Raw genomic sequence first — 16190 nt, forward strand, 5'->3', positions numbered from 1 at the left:
CACACAGTCAATGAGATGAGTAGATAATGACTGTTGATAAATATTCTCTCCCAGGGCAACCAATGACCTCGTTTTCTAATTTTGTATCAATTTTCAGGTGACACATTTTCTTTTAGAAGCTGGCATGGAATTATGGACAGAATACAGAATTTGTAGATAGACAAGGTTCCAATGTCCTAGTTTAGCCAGAGTTTTTGAGCCTGCTTCGCCCCATTTGTTAAACTGAAGATGTTACTATCTATCTTAAAGGATGGTTGAAGGGATTCAAAACATTAATATTTGAGAAAACACCTGGTATGGTCAGTGTATTATGGAAACAACGCTCACTCCTTGCCAATTTTCACTCTTTTGCACTAATCTAGAAACTTCCTTAATTTTTCCTAGCACCATGGCTACCAAGATTAAAAAAAATAGAAAAAAAAGATCTCGCTCTACAGATAATATATAAAGACAGTTGATCATGGGCAATGCCCCAAGAGGAGGGACTGGAACTGAAGAGTGGAGAATTTGAGCAGTCAGGAGCACAGCTTGGAGTGACCGACCAGCCCTTGAACTTTGGCCCCATCACAAGCTAACCGTGCACCCTGGGTTGGGTTGTATCATTTCTCTTGGTTTTCTCACTTGAAAACAGGAGGCCATAACAGCACCTAACTCAAAGACTCATTACTGGCAATTAATCGAGATATTGCCAGTGTAGAGCCCTGTGTGGGCCCATACATACTGAGCAAGTGCTTTTAAAATTATAGCTAATACTTTTGTGAGATGTCTCCATTTTTAATTATCAGCTCATGGGCTATGTCACTAAACGATCACTCCTCAAACATACTCGAAATTATAACTAGAATAGTTGTTGCAATCTAATCCTTGCATTAAAAATTCTACTTTCCTACTTTTTAAAATAATAATATTCCTTCTGTAATTAAACATATATTAAAATATGTGACAATTGATTAGCAGGGATATATAGCAAAGAAAGTCACCATATATTTTTTTGCAGAATGATGATTTTTATTACAGTTGTACTTTCTGGAGTTGCTTATATTTGCCTATAGTCTTAATTATGTGCACATTGTACTGAAGGGATCCTTTTTCCTCTAACTTAGAAACACCATAATATAAATAAGTATATTGAGGACTTTAGATATATGCCAATGGGTATAAATATATGTTAATGCATCATAAAAAATCACCTTCCTTAGAGTTTACTAAGCAAATATATTCTTTTTTCAATGGGTATGTTAGTGTCCAATGTTACCTTAGGTCTGGAAATGGGTATTTAACATTTTTTGAATATTAAAGGTTCACACAATATTTTGGGATGTAAGTTTCCACAATTTCTCAAACAGACCCTTAGTTTTATCAGGGTTTTTAAATTTTGTTTTCTGTTAGAATTTGAAATCATCTTTATGGAGCTGTACAGTGTCTGATTATGATACAAAGTAGATGGGGAAGAAGGGTACGTTAGACAAAACAGTGATGAGTTCGATGACGTGCATATAAAAATGAAGCTAAATGGTCAGTGTGGAACTAAGCAGGAAGATTCCTGAATTTTAGCATTGACACAAGCCAGGATGCCAGGTCTGGTCTCCTCCTCAAACAAGTGACCTCTGTCTCACAGTTCACTTTGGTCATTTGGTTCAAATGCCTTTTTGCAAAATCCACTGAGATTCTTTAGAAAATATATGCATGTTTAAAAGAATAAGGGATTAATTATGTTTCCAAAATACTGTAACTAAAGTCCATTTACCTTTCATTCAGTTATTTTGATCTTGATATCTAAAGATTCGTTTCTGTTTTTCATACACTGAGCTTTCCACTACATTTTGAAAGTTAAGAGAGCATTAGGAAATAGACCCCAGGCCATAACCTTTGGGTTTGAACAAACTTTTGCAAGGGAAAACAGGTTAAATAGATTAGCTATATTGCCAAATGTTTCACAAAGAGTAATTCTTTAGTTATTGTCACAAAATCTTTCATCAAACTTTAAAGATGACATATTCTTAATTAAAGGAAGTCAGTACTGTAAATTATTATGTGTTGCATATTGTCTGAATCAGTTAATGCTTTTAAAAAAGTAAATGGAACATGTTGATTATAGAGTCCTGCATATATATTTTTGGCATTCCTTGTTTCAAATGAGTCATCTTATTAGATTCCAAAATTAAAATAGATTTTTCTTGCAATTTTAAACAATTTTAGAATAAAATCCTAAGGGCAAACTAGTATGCAGATTGGTAGCAAATATGGCCATGACTCATAATCCTAAATATTGGATAAGATGCAATTCTATGTGCTGAGAACTTTTCAGTTCTAAACTTCATAAATTTGGGTAGATTTAGGAATGGTAGGAGCTTCAAGCTTTTACAGCGTGAGTTATGAAGTTCTGAGACAGTTTTTGCTTCCAAGTAAACATTTAAGAGTTTCATCAAAGAAGACTTTAAGCAGCAACATAATTTCCTCTGCACTGTTCCATGGGGGTAAAGGAGTTTATGCGGGAGAGTTAGGCCACTCACTTCCTCCACCAGGAGCTGTTAGTAATGGGTAGCTATCACAGGGGTGGATATCCTCCGGGAGCAGGGATGGTGTGCAAATCTTTTCCATTTTCCAGTAACCTATGGTAGTGCAAGATGAGGTTAAAACATTGCTACATGTTGGTGTTAATACAAGCTTATGAGACTATTAATCGTTACCAATGAAACATTCTCATTTTGAACTAAGAGGTTGACCAGTTAGCCTTTTTGTCCAAAAAATAAACATGATAATGGCACAAGAGAGCTAAAATTTATAAGTACAGTATAATTAGAAATATCTGTGAAAATTAACGTAACTTAACAAAACATAACTGAGATTAATACAACCTAAAATTAATAAGTTAATTTTAATTTAGGTTTCAACATGTCAACTTCTAGACTTCTCTCCCTGCACACAGCCATCTTACCCTTTCTTTTCAGGTATTCCGCAATGAGGGCAGCTATATGGATGTAGCACATAGCAGCCTACAATAAAAAGAAAAGGGTTTCAGAGGAAGGCACAGTGTCGATTTTACTATTCATCTAATCAGGACGAATCTTCCAAGGTGAGTCAGTATTCCATGTGAGAATGTGTGGAGGAATCCTTTTAATGAATGAATCAAAAACAAGAATTGATTTGATTTCCAAAAAGTTCATAATCAAGAATAAAACACATATTTGGGCATTTTTGTTTGTGTTTATCTGGGTGTAGTCTTCAAGTGGGTGAATGAGCTGACCTGGAGAATTTTTCAATAGAATTACCTCCTTTCCTTAATATCTAAGTCTAATGAATGTATTTTTAAATCCACAGTTCTCTTCTCTTGTTAAAACTACAAGCTATAGCATCGAGATCTAAATTAGGAGTAAAATTAAGTTAACCTTCTTGGCTTTTCTCCTTCCAGTAATGGCCCCATTGGAATACCTACTGCCTTTAAGATGGTCGCCTCACAAGGTGGTACTTAATTAAATAGTGTGGCCTAATGTAACAGGTGTGCTCCCGCCAACCAGACTATATGGTGATTTTATTGTTCTCTCACATCTACTGAAAAGTCCTGAACATTGCTGAACACGTACTAGAACTTGACCTGCTGAAGGGTCCAAATGACTTCAGCTTTTCCCTTTGAAGGTTGTGGAGTTATTTCTCCATTTTCTGGGCCGTCCAAGGGACCTGGAGTTTCTCATTCTTGTCCCATCCAATTGTCTCCAACTGCAGTTTCTGATTGGCTCTATTTCTATCCCAGGATCCCTCACATGCATTTAGAAGAACTTCAGGTGTTAGGACTATCCCAGACAAATTAATGTCTTCTCCAAAGGGGCATATTTCTTTTTTTTTTTTTTAAGATTTTATTTATTTATTCGACAGAGATAGAGACAGCCAGCGAGAGAGGGAACACAAGCAGGGGGAGTGGGAGAGGAAGAAGCAGGCTCATAGCGGAGGAGCCTGATGTGGGGCTCGATCCCGTAATGCCGGGATCATGCCCTGAGCCGAAGGCAGACGCTTAACCGCTGTGCCACCCAGGAGCCGCCAAAGGGGCATATTTCTGAGAGTAAGGCACAAGTTTCCCATTTGGTATCCTGAAACCACTTGGGGCCATGAATTGCTGCATAAAAATCCACCCAGTATTTGAACTGACATAAAAAAGTTAGCTATTGATTTATAACCTTCACACAGTGCACTCTCCTCACATGGCTCGTGGGAGTGTTAATATTTCCATCACCAGCTCAGACTAGCTGCAAATAAGGACAGATTACCCCAGCCTGAGATTACTCACCATGGTGGCAAACTTCCCCATCCGACTCCAATTACAGGGAAGACGTTTTAAGACACAGAACATTAACTTACATAACTCAATTTCCAGATACCATTACAACCATCCTCCATAGTCTTAGGCTTTTAACCTTTGGTTCTGCATTACATATCCTATAATTACAGCTGATACCAACGACTCTGTCCTTGACTTGGTATCATTTACATGGAGTTGGGCACTCTTGAATCCTACGTGCAAATTTACATCTATGTATCATTGGGTCATATCTAGATGAGTGGAAAAATATGGTAGCCTACTGTAGGTGAAAATCCAATTGCCTGATAAAGAGGACAATGTCAATGGAGAAGGACTGAGCCTTCGCTAATCACCTCAGATAAGTCTCCGTTTCTCGCATGAATCTTGGCCATGCTTTCGAGCCAGGTCCTCCGCAGCTCAGGGGTGCTTGCATAGGAGTTTGCCAGACTGTATTGGAGATCCACCAGCATCTCAGGGTCCTTCTCATGCTCCTTCATCTGAGCTGTCGCCATCAAAACAGTCCTTATACGTTTCGTCAGATCTTTCACCTCTGCTGGGAAGTTGCTGTTCTTTGGAAAACAGAGAGCCTGGGTCATTATCTGTTCCTAATGCCTAAGGTAAGTTACTTCAAGTGACTTGGCATCACATTTGGTACATTCTCTATATTGTTCATAAATATGTACTTTCTTCACATATGCATTCCATGTGTTGTGATTGTGGTTGTACACATTTGAACATAAGAACTGCAGTAGACTCCATTTTATCTGCTCACCTAGCTTCTTCTAGTAAGAGCATCCTGATTGTTCTTTGAGGTGCTTTCCTCTCTGGCTCTAGTTCATGTGATTTGAAGGTGTCTACTTCATTCACAGGCACCAGTGGGTGGCCCACCAAACTGGCCTGGCCCATCATATTCTTTGATTCCTCAAGCCAGTGATCAGTTTAGGAGTGGGCATATGATACAAGGTTTAGACAAAGAGATTCAGGTCTGGGACTTTGGCACTATAGAATGAGGTGTTCTCTTCTCTTCTCTCTCTCTCTCTCTCTTTTTAATGTTTTTATTTATTTATTTATTTGAGACTGAGAGTGAGATAGCATGAGCTGAGGGAGAGGGGTAGGGGCTGAAGGAGAGGGAGAAGCAGATTCCCTGCTGAGCAGGTAGCCCCACATGGGGCTTGATCCCAGGACCCTGGGACCATGACCTGAGCTGAAGGCAGATGCTTAGCTGACTGTGCCACCCAGGTGCCCCGATGCATTTTTTCCACTTACAGGATACTCCAGTGTGATCAGAATTTCTGAGAGAGTAAGCTCATGGGGAGAGCCTACTTGTAAACCAAATAAACAAAGAGGAAAATTGAACTGAGAGGTAGAGGCAAAAATCGAGGCAGTAGGAGAAGGGGCTTGAACATATGATGATTTTTTAATTTAGGAAAAACTTTTTTACTAAAATTTTTTATCCAGTTTTATTCAGAAGTAACTAGCATATATCACTTATGAGTTTAAGGCATACAGCATGGTGACTTGATTTACATATATTGTGAAGTGGGAACCACAACAGGTCAGCCAACAGCCATCTTCTCATGTAGATGAAATACAGAGGAAAGAAAGAAAAAGAGGAAAAAGGAAAAAATTTCCTCTTATGATGACAACTAGGATTTTCTCTCTTCACAACTAACTTTTCTACAGCACAGAGCAGTGTAAGCTATAGCCATCATGTTGTACCTGACATCCCCAGTTCTTATCTATCTTACAAAGAGAAGTTTGTACCTGTTGACCACCTTCCTCCAATTTCTCCAGTCCCCACCCCCTGCCTCTGATAACCACAGGTTTGATTTCTTTTTCCACGACTTTCAATTTTTTTGTAAGACTACCCATGTCAGTGAGATCATACAGTATTTGTCTTACTTTGTCTGACTTATTTCCACTTAGCATAATGCCTTCGATGTCCATGCATGTTGTCACAAATGGTAGGACTGCCTCAGTTTTTATGACTGAATGCTACTCTGTTGAATATATATACCACCACTGCTTAATCATTCATTCACTGACGGACCTTAGCTTGTTTCCATGCCTGGGCTATGATAAATTATGCTGCCATGAACATGGGGGTGCAGCTATCTTTTTGAATTAATGCGGAAACATTATTTTAATTCCTGTGTTCAGCCACGCCTGATGCCAAGCTCTATCCCTGGACTTTTCGGTACTATGACTAAAGGAGAAGTCTTCAGAAATTTCTAAAAGAAAGATTCAATAAATTTGACCAAGAACAGGGTTATGAGTATTTCTGGATGTTCGTGGTTAGTTTTCTTGTATATCCCACTCAATCACCCATCTTGCACGTTCCACTTAACAGATGACAGACTGACGCTGTTAGAGCTACTGTTAATTCAAACAAGCGCACTCAACGTCACACTCAGTTCAAGTCTCAGTGAACAAAATGCAGAACCTGTATCTTTTTATGATGTTGATATTTCACCAAAGAATTCAGCTCAGTTTTATTCCTAAGTCTTTGAAAATGTCCACAAAGCATTTCTTACTTTCATCTGCTTGTCTCCATTAGCAAAATTATTGGTAATTGCAAGAGAATGTTGAAACCGAGAGCCTCCAATCCCAGCATCGGCTATTAACTGGCTTACGGCCTTGATGAGCTAGAAGAGAAAAGAACAATGCAACTTCAAAAGTAGTAATTCAGAAATAGTAATTTTAAGGAAATCCACTGGGCTGGATGAATGGATTATTGATTTCTCCCTGTGGGTCCAAAGGATAGCATCTTCACACATTAAATTTTTAGAAGGTTATGTCATCTAGGGCGTTTCCTAGAATCTTAAATATATGAGAAGGTCACAGGAATCTTGGGATGCCTTAAAGAAAGACATTTCTGCGTGCGGAATCTGGCGGGGTTTGGCATCCTAGAGATAGCCATGATTTCCTGATTCCGGTTTCTATTTGATTCTCTTCCCTGGCGGAAGAAAGGAAACGTCCCAATGGAGTTATGGGCTTTGCTGACTCCTGCCCTCTTCCTCTGAGTGAGAGCGACCGTGCTGTCTTTAAGGCGGGGTCTGGTAGGGGAGTTGGTAGCTCTTGCCCTGGGGCCAGGAGGCTTTTATCAGCGCTGGAACAGATGAGTGCTTTTCCCAACAGCATTGATGAAACTTGGCAGCACTTACTTGTAAGTGGGACCGGACAATTGACTTCTGCTTGTTAAATTCAAAATTCTTCCTCATGAAAAAGTACAGAAGTGCTGATGCTTCAGTCTGCGTTGACCGTGACCTGTGGTTACAGCATTTCAGGACTTCATAACAGAACGATCCACACAGGTCGGCTGGCCCCTGAAAGAATGCTGAAGGAAACTATGGAAATAGAAGGACTGGTTAAGGGCGGATCGTGTTTTCATGTTGCTCTGTGTATGCCCAGTTTTAGAATTCCTTAGAACAAAATCCACCTTCTTTTTTTTTTTAACCTTGTTTTTTTCTTCCATCTACAAGTGGAAGGGATAGACTTGTATTTATTTAAGTCTATATTAATATTTCTCTTTTTTCCTAGAAATAATCATTCTGTACATGGTAAGTCTCTCATGCATCAATAATGACAACCCAGAACCAGGGACTGAGAGCTTTGAAATGCTTTCTGTTCACCCAACACTGTAAAACCACAGGGATCCTCAAAGATGGTAGCTCTGTCTATTTCAATGTGGCAACTTTACGCGGCATGAAAGGACAACATAGTTGATGATGTGCGTTTTACCTAAGTCTCTGCCACAAACACTGAGAACCCCAGAACGATGGCTAGATGTTAATTTTATTCCCTTTTGATATCCCAGCAGATAGGCTGTCAAGGCTGTGAACTTATTTTCAGACCATGAATCAAATGGCTTATTAAAACCCCAAAACAGTCTAATAAAACCAAATAAACCAAAATAAAAGAAAACAAGCCTTCTTTCCTCCAACCTGAGAGATGTCAGGATTAATATGTGTTGATCACCATCCTTCCCCGAGCTTTCACTGGAACCAGGAGAATGCTTACCTTGCATACAAACAATCTCAAGGAGGCAAACACATGCTTCAGCGCTGTGGCCGACTGGTTGACTTGGAAAAAGAGCATGTAGGTGTCAAAGACCCTCTTCATCATTGAATTTTGACATTCGGATTGTTGGAGCTGTCTCTGGAAATTTAACACGGAAGGTATTTAGGACGAGTTAAAGGGCAGCTGTATTCTTTCAAAAGAGATTTATTGTGAACCTACTATGTGGTAGGCACAATTCTGGGGGCTGGAAATAGTGTTGAGTAAGAAGGGAAGGTCTGTGTTCCCACTGAAACCTACACAGCAATGATTGAAAGAAATTGCTAAATAAGAAAATAGAGCAGAATGATAGGATATGATAAAAAGTAATTGCTTTGGGCATAGGGTTACTCTAGATAGGGTGGTTAGTCAAGACCTGTTTAATGGATGCACTGACATGGGCATATCTGAAGGGACTGTCTAAGGGGACACAGATAGTACCAGGGACATGAGTTGGGAAGAAGCCTGTGAGATCAAGGTTGAAAAAAAAGAGCAGAGCAACCTGAGCATGGGGCATGGGTGAGATCGGGAGAGAGGAAGAAGATGAGGTCACAGATGAGGTCACAGAGAGGCAGGTCCTCGTAGGCATCGTAGGGCCTTTGCGATGTCTGAGATTTTATCAACATTTGCACTGAGTAATAAAGAATTAAAATGTGGTTTTTGCTTTTTCTACCACTATGATGACATTTCACCTGAAAGCAGGTCTTTCTCGGCATAATCATTTTGTGGTGTAGACTTTATTCAGTTCAGCCCTGAACATCTGTAAGCTCATTAGATTGAGCTAATATTTTAAATATCTTTATTGAGGTATAACGGACATGTAATTTCTATAGTTAGCATTTATAAAATTTTATGTAAATGGAAATATACAATAAATACTCTTTTTGTTTGGCTTCTTTCACTAAGCGTGACTGAGCAGTATTCTATGTGTGGATATACTACCATTTTTAAAATCCATTCACCTGTTGATGGACATTTGGGTTGTTTTCAGCATTTATTAAAAATAAGGCTTCTATGAATATTTGTGTACACAGTTTTGTGTGACCAAATGCTTTTATTTCTCCGGGGTAAATTCTTAGTATTGGAATGCCTGGTCACACGATAGACGCAGGTTTAACGTTTTAGACTGCCATACTGTTTTCCAGAGTGTTTGCATTCCCGCCATCAGTGGATGAGAGTTCCAGTTTTTCCATATCCCTGCCAAAACTTGGTATGGTCAGCCTTTTTAACTTGAGTCATTCTAATAGTATGTAGTGGTATTATTTCACCCAAGTTACACAGATGACCAATAAGCACAGGAAAAATGCTCAGCAGTATAGCCTGTTGGATCTAGCTGTCATTCGTCTCTCCCCTGGAGACGAAAAAGTAGAGTCACAGCCTCCCTCAGCCGGGCTGGCCTGAGAGTGAAGCAGGAGGAATAAGGAAAATGTTTATTATTTGACCAATAGTGACATACGTATGTACTTATATCATTTGAGTAGTAAATTCTGAGTCTCATCTTTCAAATTTTTTTCCACTCACACATCTGTTGATTTATGTAAGGTTAATTAATTTCATAAAATACTTTAAAAACATGTTCTTGACTTCCCACGACTTTCCTACCTCCCATTTTATCACGGTTGCAGAAGATGTCAGCATCAACTTACCTGGTGAATCTGGGTGAAGAGGGATAGCAGGTCTAGAATAGTCAGGCAGACCTCTGTAGCTATATTGGCCTCTGTGTCCACATGGTGCACAATGTCTATTTCATTGGAGTTGCCTACAAAACATAAGGTAGAACACTCATAAATGTCTAAGAAACTTTGTATCCCATAAAGGACTTTCTTCTATTATAACATTATTTCGTGTTGACTGGTGTTTTGATAAGCAACTTATTAAATCAAAGCGCTTTTGTTTGTTAAATTACCTTATTGGCTGAATCAAAAACTCTAGACAGAGTCGTTAGTGGATGTAGACAGAATGTTTGTGTCCCCCCAGATTCCTATGTTGAAGCCCTAAACCCCAGTGTGATGGTATTTGGAAGCAGGATCTTTGGGAGGTAATTAGTTCATGAGAGTGGAGCCCTCATGAATGGGTTAGCGCTCTTATAAAAAGGGACATCAGAAAGATCACTTTCTCTCTGTCATGTGAGGACACAACAAGAAGGTGGCTGTCTGCAAATCAGAAAGAGGGTTCTCACCAGACATCAAATCTGCTGGCACTTGACCTTGGACCTCACACCCTCCAGAACTATGAGAACTATGAGAACTTTGTTGTTTAAGCCACCCAGACTGTTAACTTGTCGTAGCAACTCAAACTAAGATAGTATGTGTGCCCTTTTCAAATGTCAGCTGTAGACAAGAGGGATCCATTTGCCATTATTTCTTCCTTCTTTTCCATTGACTTAGGCATTGACAGAGTTGTATTTCTTTCATTCTCCGTCTGGGTCAAGTTTATGCTCCCAGGCTAACAGATTAAATGTGCAGTCTCTGTGGGCAGTGTGCATTAATGGCCATTAACGGCACTAAAGGTATTTTAGGTGAAGGCACATGCTTTCAAACAGGTAAGTCTGGTCCCATGCCCATAATCACCAACACGTACACAGTACAAAACACTGGGCCCATTTTTCCTCGTTTACAAGCTGGAATGTGTGCTTCCTTGTGCTCAAGATGTCACACTTACTGCTTGTAGGACAATTTCCCCTCTTCCTGAAGAGCAGACAGTAATGATCTTGTTGCGAGAGGCCCTATAAGCCCGACGATGGCAAAGTCACTTGATACCAGAGGAGCTGCACCCAGCAGATGATACTGAGCGGTTTGCCTTTTTCCTTTCTTCTTTATAAGGACACTACATTTTTTAAGCCGCCTCTCTAGTGATTTTTTTCCCTCTAAGAAAAATTCCCTGGGCTACAGCGAGTCTGAAAAAGCAGTGGTCTCGGTGGCATGCCAACCTTCCCATATGTTTCTGAAACATTATAGTGCATTTCACATTTTCCACACATCTAGAGAAACACCGATCACCATCACATGCCTATTATTTCATGTTTACTTACTGGACATGGTATTGTCTAACATCTGTAAGAGTTTGGGGTTTGAAAGTGCGTTTTTGCCTCGAATTATAGGTAAAGTTTGTGATCTGTGCTGCTTATGTCCTTCATGAGCGGATGTGGTATGCATCCTGAAAATTAAATAGGAAAAAATGGGTAAAGTATGAGAGATACGACACACAGATGTTCAATCAAGTATTCTAGATTGAGTCAAATATAAACAATTTTTAAACAGAGATATTGTATTAAAAATATTGATTATAGGTAATATGATAAAAGGGGGTTTTAAGAATACTTCTGGAGCAATTTTATTTAAGCCAAAAAAAAAAAAAAAGGTTCAGAAGGATAATCAATACCAAAGGATGATAGAAGAATAATAGATATTGAATTTAAATCTGAACAAGCATATTCATTATTGTTTAATGAAATCATGGGATTCCATGGGAATTCCATGGGATTCCATCCTGGTAGGCAAGAGAGCTAAGGGGGCCCTGAGTACAGCTATGTTCCCAGACCGATGACAATGGCCTGCAATGGCTCTCATTCAATGTCTCCTTGGCACTTCCATCTGGGGGAATGAGCCAGCTTGATGTAGAAGTAAGAACACTTCCCATTCTTGACTTTCATTTAAGCTACCATTTGGCCAAGATAATAGAACATTTTTTTGAGGAAAGCAGGTAATAGGAGATACCCTTAAGAGTCAAGCCTATAGAAGAGGCAATGGTTTTCTCTTGCTCACACTCTTTAAGGCTCATTTGGTTCTGGCCAAATCAAATGTTCTGGATGGATTGAGGCCCAGAAGATCTAACTTTGGTTTTCAGTAGCCAGGGGAGTCCGGGTCATTCCTGAAGCTACAAGAAACAATGGGTTCTGGGCTGAATGGCTTGAACTTTGGGACTGGCTTATCTCCGCGTATTGAGTCTATTTTAGTCTGGAAATTCTGGAGGAAAAAAAATCCTGGTTTCTGGAAGGGGAGATGTAGGAATGGCCAGGACTTGTCTAGATCATTCAGGAAGAAGCCTGAAACCTAACTGACCAAACATCAAGAAACCTACAGTGACCTCAGATCTATTACTATTGTTTTTAAACATAAACAGTCATAGTTTATAGTCCTCTATTCTATTACCACTTGCAAAACATGCCTATTATGTTTTTCTCATTTACTTTCACACAAGGGGCCACTTCAAGGAGTCTCTATGGACTAAGAGGCAAAATTTACTCCATGATTTATTGGTTATATACCACTTTCCTATTTCTAAAATCCTTTCTAAAATACAGCCATTTTCATATTATATATTATTATGGTAACTCTGGGAAGAATAAATCAAACTGGAGAAAATTTTAGCAAAGAATTCTTATTTACTAGACCCAGGGGAGATTTAAAGTAAGATTTCAGGGCAAAGTTTTCCCACCGGGTAGGTTAATAAAGGATGACTCCAGGTCGTGTATGCTAGTCAGATCAGTGTAATGACTAGGAAATCTAACACGAGCTTATGGAGCCCTCTGTGCTTCCTCACTGCCTTTGATCCTTTAAAAAACAATTTGAGCCCTAAGGATGCTGCTAACATATTACAATGACCGAGAGGAATGGGGAGATACAAGCTCACATTTTACTTTGTCCCTCGGAGGTTAGCAACCATTAAATGAGTCATTTTTTGGAATTAGGCCTTTTTGGGTTCAATTAAATTAAGGTACATATTGACCCTCATCCTATGCATGGCACTGTGCCCTGAGTGCACATAAACAAAGCATAATCCTTGCCTCTTAGGTCTTCACAAGCTAGCGGGGCAGATCGGGCAGTACCTAAGAAGTTTTTTCCAGAAAAACATAGAGTTACTTGAAATATGCATTTGGTTTGAAGTATATGCATACATACACATGTGTGTGTGCACATTCACACCCCCATACATATATGCACATCTGTATGCATATATACACATGTATATACTCATATACACACACTTATACACACCATAAGATTACAAGTATCAAGCAAATGCGATGTTACCATTGTGACAAGGGACCCGATGCTTGGCAGGAAGGATTAGATCCTTTGAGAGTTCCATTGTTCTGGGTGGACTGCACAAATTTAAATGCAGCGGCAATTTTTCTGCAAGGAAAACTGATGCTTTAATCATAGCTCAGTAGTTGTAATTTATTTATAAATACAGAACGGCAACTGGCAAAGCGATTACCGAACAATGAACTAGGTCACATGGTATGAAAAACAAAATCACATTTTCCTCTGGCAGTGGGAAATGGGGGTTTAGCCAAGGTGCTGGGGGCTTCACGGTCTCTCATGAGAAAAGGATGTCAACACAAAAGTTATTCCAGGTTCATTTTTCTTTTTAGCTTACTGGGTGTATATACTTTCTTTCTTTCCTTTTAATTGAAGAATAGTTGACACGCAGTGTTATATTGGTTTCAGGTGTACAACATAGTGATTTGACGAGTCTATATGTATGCGGCCGTCACCACAGGTGTATCTCATCTGTCCACAAACAACAAAACCAATGGCTATACTCCCTGTGCTGCACCTTTTATTCCTGTGACTTATTCACATTGGATGTATTTTCTTAAAGAGGAATCTACTACATTACATCCATACAAATGCTAGATAAGTTAGTTCAGACTATCTAGGAAATGTGGTTTCCTTTCAGAAATGTATGTTTTGTGCTTTTCTCTCTAGACAGCTTTAACTAGTCCTAGATCTACTATGGGTATAGGGCAATCATCAAACTCCTTTGTCTACTGTGAGGTCACTCACAATCCTAATGTGCATTTTAACATTTCTAACATATATCTGTACGTGTAACCCGATACACGACTATTTGTCATAATTATTTTTAAAGACCAGACTAACCTATTGGAATTTAAAAGTTATTACCTTATTATATTGCGTTTCCCTAGGTATCTGAAATTTTGAAGACAAACACTAGGAAGAAAAAAAAAGTCACATTCTAATTATTCATGCCCTTTTATTTATATAAACCATTTATATACATTAAAAGAAAAATATTATATTTTCTTTAAATATTTCATGCATTACCATTGATAGATAGTTCAGCATATGGGTCCTTAGGATGAAGGATGACATACTGGACTATTTTGAGGCTTCCAGAAAAAAATGTTAACAAATCAACTCTATAACTTACTCCAAGATGCTGAAGAAGTCAGACACCTCTGGGCTGGGTGCTCTTTGCCAGTAGGCAATCAGCGTCTCTGAAAGGAAACACCATGGAGCATGAGACTCTTGGAAATTTAAAGATTTTTCCTTTTTTTAAAAATTATAATTTTCAAGAGCTCTCTTTACCCTCTGAAATTGTCTTCATAATGTGAAGAAAGCACATGAGAAGACTCCTGGTTTCTGCTTGATCTAACTTGTCAAATCGAAGGGTTGAGCCTATCAAAGACAAGGGTCTAGGGATCTAGGAGTAGAAGAACCAGGAAGGATCGAGTTAGAGTGAGAGACTGCTGAGTCACAAGGTGCTGGATAATTGGGAGAGAAACCCTACCTTTTCACAGTTGTCAGTCTTCTCACTGCTCTTCTCATTGGTGCTTGGGTTGGAGTCAAGACTCGCTAAGGATGCTCTGGAGTCAGCATGGTTTACTGTAGAAATAGCTATCGATGAAAATGCTGCAAACACAAGCCACAGCACGCAGGTGGTAATGAGACGCAACGGGCACACACACAGCTAAAATGATGACCCAAAAAGATGGGAGCATTGAGGTGGTAGCAGCGTTGGGCAAGGCTGATGTAACAGAGCCTGGAATTGCCATTAAAGACGTGCCACACCGTAAGAATGGTCACGATGGCCATGCCAGTATTAAGGATTTAGGAAAATTTAGGCCATTATAAATGGAAATGAAGAACAGCTTGTTCTTTTGATTTCTCTTAAAAGAAATTTTCTTTTTTAAAAATGTTTTAATAAATGTTCATAAGGCTGCTTTTGGGGAAGAAGCTTTCAAGTTTTGACAATTTATAAGAAATGAAGATGACATTTCCAAAATAGTTCTTAAAAGTAAATTTTGAGCTTGACGGGCTATTAAATTTTAACAGGTCGTACGCAATGAAAACTTAAAGATTGTTCCCAGAATGAAGCAATTTGCTAACATCTGAGTAGATCGCTCTTTGAGCCAAGTCAAGCTGAATGCTAAGTAGAAGAGGAAGCCCCTGGATGGTTTTCAAAGAAATAGGTAAAGAGACTCTTTCACTATATAAATATAGTATACTTTGACATACAGAAATTATGCACATTGAATTATGGAGTGGGTAAGAACACGATGTTATGTAACATAAACATGGATGAGAGTGAAACACAAGTGTTCTCACAAGGTCTTAAGTACCTGCTATGGAATTTAACACATCTTTAGAAAATGATGTGTCCACAGAGTTTGCGTGTTTCATAGCTGACTGGGCGTGGAATCCTCCATTGGTGCTGAGGTCGTCTCTAGACCCCTGCGTTGGAAGCACAGAAGAGATTAATGCGATTCGCCATATTTCAACATTGAAAACCCCCATATGCCTTCTTTGCTACGCTTTTGATTCGGTGCTACTTGACTTGATCTTTTATATTCCACCCAAGTTCTTCTGCCGAAGCAGGCAGTAGAAATGAATAATCACAACCATACTCTGACAAGCCCATACTCTTAGTCACAACTTGATTTCTTATGTGATTTGTTTTTCACCATGTAGCGGAAACTATCTTCTAGCTATAAACTGGTTGGAAATGCTACTGATTTTCAATGGATTATACTACAGATTATATATCATTATTATCATGGGTTATCTTATGAATATTACTAGTATTAAAA

The 16190-nt window shown here is 39.0% G+C and overlaps 1 protein-coding gene across 8 annotated transcripts in view; it reads right to left on the minus strand.

Annotated features, from left to right (window-relative positions):
• The window catches only part of DOCK10 (dedicator of cytokinesis 10), a 261368-nt gene that overhangs the window by 20461 nt on the left and 224717 nt on the right, over positions 1-16190 (minus strand). For 7 of the 8 annotated variants that reach the window (XM_057305125.1, XM_044381059.3, XM_057305116.1 and 4 more), the window contains 14 exons: positions 15723-15834; positions 14891-15012; positions 14689-14803; positions 14531-14597; positions 14263-14310; positions 13384-13485; positions 11382-11506; positions 9997-10109; positions 8315-8452; positions 7459-7641; positions 6829-6939; positions 4648-4863; positions 2939-2996; positions 2514-2612 (listed from right to left, as the gene is read on the minus strand). In XM_057305125.1, the coding sequence (XP_057161108.1) occupies positions 2514-2612; positions 2939-2996; positions 4648-4863; positions 6829-6939; positions 7459-7641; positions 8315-8452; positions 9997-10109; positions 11382-11506; positions 13384-13485; positions 14263-14310; positions 14531-14597; positions 14689-14803; positions 14891-15012; positions 15723-15834 (1609 nt within the window). The remainder of the gene's footprint in view (positions 1-2513; positions 2613-2938; positions 2997-4647; positions 4864-6828; positions 6940-7458; positions 7642-8314; positions 8453-9996; positions 10110-11381; positions 11507-13383; positions 13486-14262; positions 14311-14530; positions 14598-14688; positions 14804-14890; positions 15013-15722; positions 15835-16190) is intronic. The other variant, XM_044381058.2, reaches the window with a different exon arrangement.

Source organism: Ursus arctos, unplaced genomic scaffold (assembly GCF_023065955.2).
Source record: "Ursus arctos isolate Adak ecotype North America unplaced genomic scaffold, UrsArc2.0 scaffold_1, whole genome shotgun sequence".
Taxonomy (NCBI): domain Eukaryota; kingdom Metazoa; phylum Chordata; class Mammalia; order Carnivora; family Ursidae; genus Ursus; species Ursus arctos.